Raw genomic sequence first — 7,530 nt, 5'->3', positions numbered from 1 at the left:
AAAAGCATAACAAAATACAACAAAAATTTAACAAAAAAACAAAAACAAACAAGAAAAAAACCCTAAGTTTTTCTAACAAACAACCCTAATTCGATCCTAGGGTTGGCTCAAAAACTAGGTTTAAAGGTTCCCAATGAGTTTCTAGGGGTTTTAGCTTCAATCTAATCCAAAGAAATCAAAGAAACAACTAAAGATTGCCGGTGCTACAGTAACCTCGGATTTGCTACAGTGAACCCGACCTTAAAACTAAGATTTTCTCCAAATTTACAACACCAATTCAAGAAATTTCATCACAAACATTCTCACACAAGATCAACAAGTCAAAGGCTTCAATTTAAACCTATAAACATGCAAATCCAAGGAGAAATTCTAGGTTTTAAAAAGAAAAATAAAACAAGGAAAATACAAGAATAAATACGGTATAAAACCATAAATCCAAGCTTACTAAGTTCAAGAGTGAGGAAGGAAGGAAGAGGACAAGAATCCCACTGGAAAAATCTCGCGGAAAAAGAATTTAGGAAGAGGGAAGGGTTCGCCAAGTAGGGAAGAAGAAGAAGAAGAAGAAAAAAGAAGAAGATAGGTTTTAAGAGAACTCGGGCTGCTACGATGAACTGGGTCACTGATGAGCGAGACCTCTACCGCATCGGGCTTCTACGAGAACAGGTTGCTCTGTAACCCGGTTTGCTACGAGGATCGAGTCGCTACTGCTTTTGGGCTGAAAATCTATAGCAATGGGCTAAAGGAATCTATAGTAAACCCTGGTTATAACATAATTAGTGTGTCATTGTACCTATATATTGCTTGATAATCTTTTCGTGGGGTGACGTTTGTCGCCTTTGTCATAAAAAAAATGTGGACTCACTTGTTCCATTATACCATAAGCTATGTATGTTCTCATATGGACTATGATTCCTTTTATTATTTACTCATTTTTACTATTACAACCTATATAATGACGGCTCTGATGCACATATAACTTTTTTTTATAAATAAATTCAAGGCCAAATTAAAAATAAAAAATAAAACTATAAAAGGCAAATGTGATATGTTATAATTTGTTAATAGAAAAAAAAAATCAGAAGTGAAAAACAACTCCACATGACCAAATAAATGTGACACACAGCATGTAATGTTAAAAATTATGTGCATACAATGTGTACAACACAAATATTATTTCTCTAGATACAACTATAAATAGTTAACTTTTGATATTTCCCTTTCTATAAAAGTTATGTTCTCTGGATAGTTAGTTTCATTTTTGGTTTATATTTAACATGTTATCCCAAGCACTCAGTGGTGGAGCTAAAAATCATAGACAAGGGGGCAAATGAAACTTAATAAATAAAAGTTCAACTATAATCAAAATTAATAATTATTTTTTAAATAAGTCTTTTTACATAAACAAGTATTACAAATCATTAACAAAACAAATTCACAATTGTCCCTACGAGTTTTAATATTTTAAAAATAATGAATGATTGTTTCATTATATCAATATAATCAAAGATATTTTTCTCGATGTATGTCACTAAGCAAGAATTGATCATCAATTCTATTACGTAGTTGAGTTTTCACAATCTTCATTGCAAAAGAAAAACCCTCTCCACAAATGCAGTTGAAATTGGTAAAATTAGAGCTAAATTGAAGACATTAAATAAATACATAACTAAACTTATTTAAATAAATACATAACTAAATATTAAATAAGTTTAATTTCTAATCAAACAGAAGTCACAGTTTCATCATTGGATAAGATGAGACTAATCTCTTTTTATTTTTAGTTAATAAAAAGCTAAGGGGGTCAATTGTAAAATAGATGTGGGTAATTAGGACATCAATTAATTAAATTAATATTAAATTAACTTATTCTCAAATTTTAAAGGGGGCAATTGGCCCTCTTCTCCACCACGTGGCTCCGCCATTGCATGCACTTAGGAAGAAGGGGGAGAACGAATAATAATTATAATAAACATTGGTTTGTTTGATATTCTGTATCAATTCTAAAAAAAATGTGTATAAAATTTTGTGTTGAAGTGATTAGATTCTCTACTTAAATATTTTTTTGCTTAAGAGTTTGATTTTGGACTCAAAATATATATTTTTCTCTAAACATATATACTTAAATGTTTAATTTTTTTTAAACCTATCATATGATCTTTTGACAAAGTAGAATACTACTACTTGCCTAGCTCTAAAGTAATAAAACAAAATTGCGCATCTCCCATACCCAGAAAATTTTCTTTTAAAATATATTTTTAAAGCATTTATAGTTAATTATAGTGGGTGAGCTGTATGCCACTTCTTGGACACCTTAAAAATGATAAACAAATCATTTAACTTGTAAATCAGTGAACATTGCAATAACCATGCCATATTAGTAATTACATAGTTTAACTAAAACCAATGGCATCGGACAGACCAAAGAAAGACTCGATGAGACCACCGTGCTAAACAGGATACATGTGCTCTATGAAAGCTCTTGCTTGCCTTGAAAGTGATTGACAAGCTAATTTTTCAATTAGTTTTGAATTTTAGAGTCTCTATGTGTCCTGCTGCTTGTAACTAGCTGCATAGTAGCTCTCCTCATCCAAAAATTTTCATCCATGATTAACACTAGGTCATTCCAATTTTTTTTTTTAAATATTACATATTTAAAAAATATTTACTTAAATGTGTATTTTTTAAAATATTTACCAAAATATATAAAAAAGTACCATGCATGGTACTTTTTGCACATAATGCTTTTTTAAGTTTTTATTTTAATTTTATAATAAGTATTTTTATATAATATTTTACATTTAGAACCTTATGAATTTTTTTTCTCACAACCTTATTTAAATTTTACAATGGTTTTTTATAACATTTTACGTTTAAGTCCTTATAAATTTGTTTCATTTAAATTCTTTCTCACAACCCTATTTAAATTTTACAATGGGGCTTTTTAATATAGTATTTTACGTTTAAGACCTTATAAATCTTTTAATTTAAATTCTTTCTCACAACCCTAGTTAAATTTTGACAGTTAAAACCTGCAATCATAAGATATTATGGTGGTTGAATTTGTGTGTTTTTTTTTTAAATATTGTTACTTTTTTTTTTAACAATCCCCAATAAAAAAAATCATTTTCAATTTAGTCTTTATAAACACATATCATACTCTAAATGGATGAAAAGGATTACATATATTATAAAAAAATTGCGACAATCACATATTACGAATGACTACTTAGACTAGGTGCATTATGACAGTTCTGACGACCATGACCTTCATTCTGACAATTGTTAGGTTTGACTGTCCTAATTATTCGTGGTTGCATATTTGACCGCCTATTTAAATTTCTAGTGATTGCAGGTTTCACTATCATAATTATGACAATTTGACTGCCCTAATTATTTGTGGTTGCAGATTTGACGACCCATTTAAATTTTTGATGATCGTAGGTTTGTGAGAAAGAATTTAAATTAAAAAAAATTATAAGGACTTAAATTTAAATAGCTTTTTAAGAAAAAAATATAATTTAAAAATTTATAAGGTGCTAAATGTAAATTATTATATAAAAAATCTATTATAAAATCAAAAAGAAAACTTGAAACAATACGGTAGAATACCCTATTTAGTCCCTCTAATATAGTCAATTAGTCGTTTGGATCCTTCTAATATGATTCATCCCTACAAGATCCCTCTATTTTAATATTTGAGAAATGGAAGTCCCTCTCTCTATTTTAATTTGTCCTTAATTGTTAAAAAAAAGCCTCAACAAAAGATTTTATAAAAAACTAACAACACTCATAATTCAATTGTTAAGGAAAGGAATCAATTGTTAAGAGAATATAATTTTAAAATTAGGGATGTAATTAGGTAATAGCTGTAATTACGTAGTTTACTATTTTTAGATTATGTCTTCTCTATATATGTACCGGATGGCTCATTGAATGATATGGTAAAACCATGATTTGTTTGTCTAGTTTTACTTTGTTTACATGGTACCAGAGCTAGGTTAGGGTTTCCGGCAGCTAGCTCGTCTACTCCGATTCTCACTGTAACCATAATGACGAGTTGTGCTCTCATCCATCTGATGCGTCTATTTGATCTCACCAACGCACTTACTAGATCTCTTTTTCGGCTCTCCACACCAGACCTCGCACGAGATCATGCTCTCCTTAGTTGGGCTAACCGATTTGATTCAAGCTAATCAGTTCTATTTTATTCTTTTCTCCTTCTCACAAATTGGTTACTTCTCATTTTCTCTATGTTGAAATTTTAGTTAAAGGAAAATGAGTCAAACCTCTCAATAGTTCGAAAATGATTGAAAAATGATTGAAAAATGATTAAAATTAATTTATAAAATAATTATTTAAATGAATTCAGATATATTATTAAATTATATATGTTCTATAAATGAGAATTTTTTAATTTAAAATATTATCTATATTTTTACAATTATAAATCAGAACAATATCAACTCAAGTGTATGGTCAATGAAGCAATTACTTTAGGCTCTTTATTTTTTAAAATCCTTATCTTTAGCTTTTTGTAAATAATAATTTCAAAAACTCAAATTTTGAAAGACCATCAATAATTATCATAGTGCAAAAATATTTTAATATAATATTCAATCAAAGCAATTTAATTTTAGCTAATTTTTAAATTTTAAAATAATACAGTAAGACATTAAATATTTTATTTTAATGCTTAATCAATCATATCTTCTCTAACTAACTTTTCAAAATTTTATTATGAGCTATTTCATTCATTTGTTTCTCTAAAATCAATATAATATATGTTTCTTTTAATTATAAATAAGAGCTTTTATATTTTTTATATTGTTACAATTTTTTGTTTGGAATTTTATTTTGTTGAGTTTTATTCTTAAATTTTAAATATATCCTTTTTATCATGAATTTATTAGTATGTGAAAAGATAAACAAATATCTCAAATAGGTATTGATTAAAATAAAATGTAAATAAATTTAATTTTTATTAATTAAATTAAAGGGTTTATTATATAATTCCGTTATAGATATCTAGTTATCTTAAGCAGCCCATCAGAATGATAATGAAATCTAAATTTTGATAAACATATTTATTTTGATATATTAATTAATTTTAATTATTTCTCTTAAATTTTACTTATTGTTATAAAAAATTTAAATATATTTTAATATTTAAAAATTTGAATTTAAAATTTTTGTTAATTAATTATTTTAAAACTTGTAGTCCCCCATTTCTATATAATTTCTGGCTCCGCCCCTGCTTGTATCCTTCTACACCTTTATTTCCTATTCCACCCAAGATTTTTGGTTGCGTCTATTATGTGTATGATAAGTGATTGAGTCATACAAAACTTTATCCGAAGTCCTTGCGGTGTATCTTTGTAGGGTATTCTAGTACTCAAAAAGGTTATCAGTGCTATAGTCCTACTTTTAGGCCGTGCTTTATATCTTCTGACTTTATTTTTATGTAGTCCGTACATACTCTGAGTTTAGTATACCTTCTACCTTTGAGTTAGTTCTGTCTATTATGAAATGTCCTGATAGTCATATTAGTTCTTCTTCAACTCCCGACAGTGATGTGCCACTGACATCTCCTACATCTACTATTACTCATACACTAGAAGGGGTAAGAACGTCCCTATAGATATTAACCTTGTCCAGACTATGCAGGATCATAAAACTTGTGTATCTCCTGTACCATTACATACACCATCTGTAACTGTTGAATCTCCTACACATGCTCCTAACTCTCCACTCCCATTGCCCTTCGCAAAGAACCATACAACTGTCCTAGCACCAGATATCCTATTAACCACTATTGTACATACTCAGCCTTATCAACCGATCACCGTGCCTTTATTACTCATCTTAACAATTACTCAATTCCTAATAATGTGACAAAGGCTCTGCCACATCTGGGGTGGTTTAGTACTATGCAGGAGGAAATGTCATCTCTATGGAAAAATGAGACTTGGGATATTTGTTCTTTTCCTCTTGGAAAAAAATGCAGTCAGTTGCAAGTGGGTTTTCACGATTAAAGTCCACCCTGATGGGTCACTTCACCGACTTAAAGCTCGGTTGGTTACCGAAGGTTACCCCTAGTCCTAGTCCTATAGTGTTACTATGATGACACATTTTCTCCTGCTGCCAAAATGGCGTCTGTTCACATCTGTATAGCTTTCACTGCCACTCGCCACCAGTCGTTGCACCAACTAGATGTCAAGAATGCATTTCTCCATGGCATCCTTGAGGAGGAGGTCTATATGACTTAGCTACCTAGGTTTGTTGTTCAGGAGGAGGCTTCCAAAGTCTATCATTTGCGGAAATATTTGTATGGCCTCAAGCAATCCCCTCGAGCCTGGTTTGGTCATCTATCGCGGGCTCCCAGTCATTTTGGTATGACTAGAAGTTCTAATGATCACTTAGTTTTTTACAGGCACTTGAAAGGAAAGACTATTATTCTAGTTGCATACATTGATGATCTCATAATTATTGGTGATGAGATCTCTGCGATGAAGAAGTTCTTGAGCAAGCAGTTTCATATTATAGACCTTGGCAAGCTCAAGTACTTTCTTGGCATTGAGGTATTACGATCTTATGACAAGCTTCTCCTTTGTCAGATGAAGTATATGCTCGATATGCTCACAGAAAGCGGGTTGCTTGGATGCAAACCTGTTGATTCCCAGATGATCCCTGAGACCAAGCTTATGACAGAAGATGGAGAATTACTACATGATCCTGAGAGATACCGTAGATTGGTTGGTAAATTAAATTATCTGATTGTCATGGGTCAGTTCATATCAGCTCCTCATACTACTTAGTGGGATGCTGTTGTTCGGATCCTTAAGTACCTCAAGGGATCTCCAGGAAAAATGGCTCATTTACTCTAACCATGGATATTACATGATAGCAGGATTCACCGATGCAGATTGGGCAGGCTATCCTACAAGTCAGAGATCCACCACTGGATTCTATATCTTCTTTTGTGGTAACCTTGTTTCCTGGAAGAGTAAGAAACAAACTGTTGTGGCTCGGTCTAGCGCAAAGTGAAGATATCGCACAATGGCAAACACTTTCTATGAGCTGGTTTGAAAGAAGCGTTTGCTCAATGAGCTAGGTATTATACATGATGCTTTGACGAGGCTACACTACAACAATCAAGCAATAATGCACATTGCCAAGAATCAGGTCTTTCATGAATGGACTAAACATATCGAGATAGATTACCACATTGTATGGGATCTTGTTACAAGCACATCATCTCACCCTCCATACATCCAACTAGTTCATGTCCAAACAAATCTTCAACTTGCAGATATCCTAACCAAACCACTTCAAAAAACACACATTGATAGTATATGTAACAAGTTGGGGATGTTAGATGTATATGTTCCAACTTGAGGAGGAGTGTTAAAGGAAATAAATCTTATAGCTAAAATTAGGGATGTAATTAGATAATAGCTGTAATTACATTATAATTACGTAGTTTACTATTTTTACATTTTGTCTTCTCTATATTTGCATAGGATTGCTCCT

At 31.0% G+C, this 7,530-nt stretch overlaps 1 protein-coding gene across 1 annotated transcript; it reads left to right on the top strand.

The window, feature by feature from the left end:
• Positions 1–606: 606 nt before the first annotated feature.
• Positions 607–7,044, top strand: LOC120279194 (uncharacterized mitochondrial protein AtMg00810-like). Its single transcript, XM_039286057.1, has 3 exons — positions 607–671; positions 6,431–6,783; positions 6,908–7,044. The coding sequence occupies exons 1-3, from the start codon at positions 607–609 to the stop codon at positions 7,042–7,044; spliced, it is 555 nt and encodes a 184-aa protein (XP_039141991.1).
• The last annotated feature ends 486 nt before the right edge of the window (positions 7,045–7,530 follow it).

The sequence above is a fragment of the Dioscorea cayenensis genome, chromosome 16 (assembly GCF_009730915.1).
Source record: "Dioscorea cayenensis subsp. rotundata cultivar TDr96_F1 chromosome 16, TDr96_F1_v2_PseudoChromosome.rev07_lg8_w22 25.fasta, whole genome shotgun sequence".
NCBI classification, from domain to species: domain Eukaryota; kingdom Viridiplantae; phylum Streptophyta; class Magnoliopsida; order Dioscoreales; family Dioscoreaceae; genus Dioscorea; species Dioscorea cayenensis.
The sequence above is the reverse complement of the archived record's forward strand: the minus strand, read 5'-3'. Positions and strand labels throughout refer to the sequence as shown.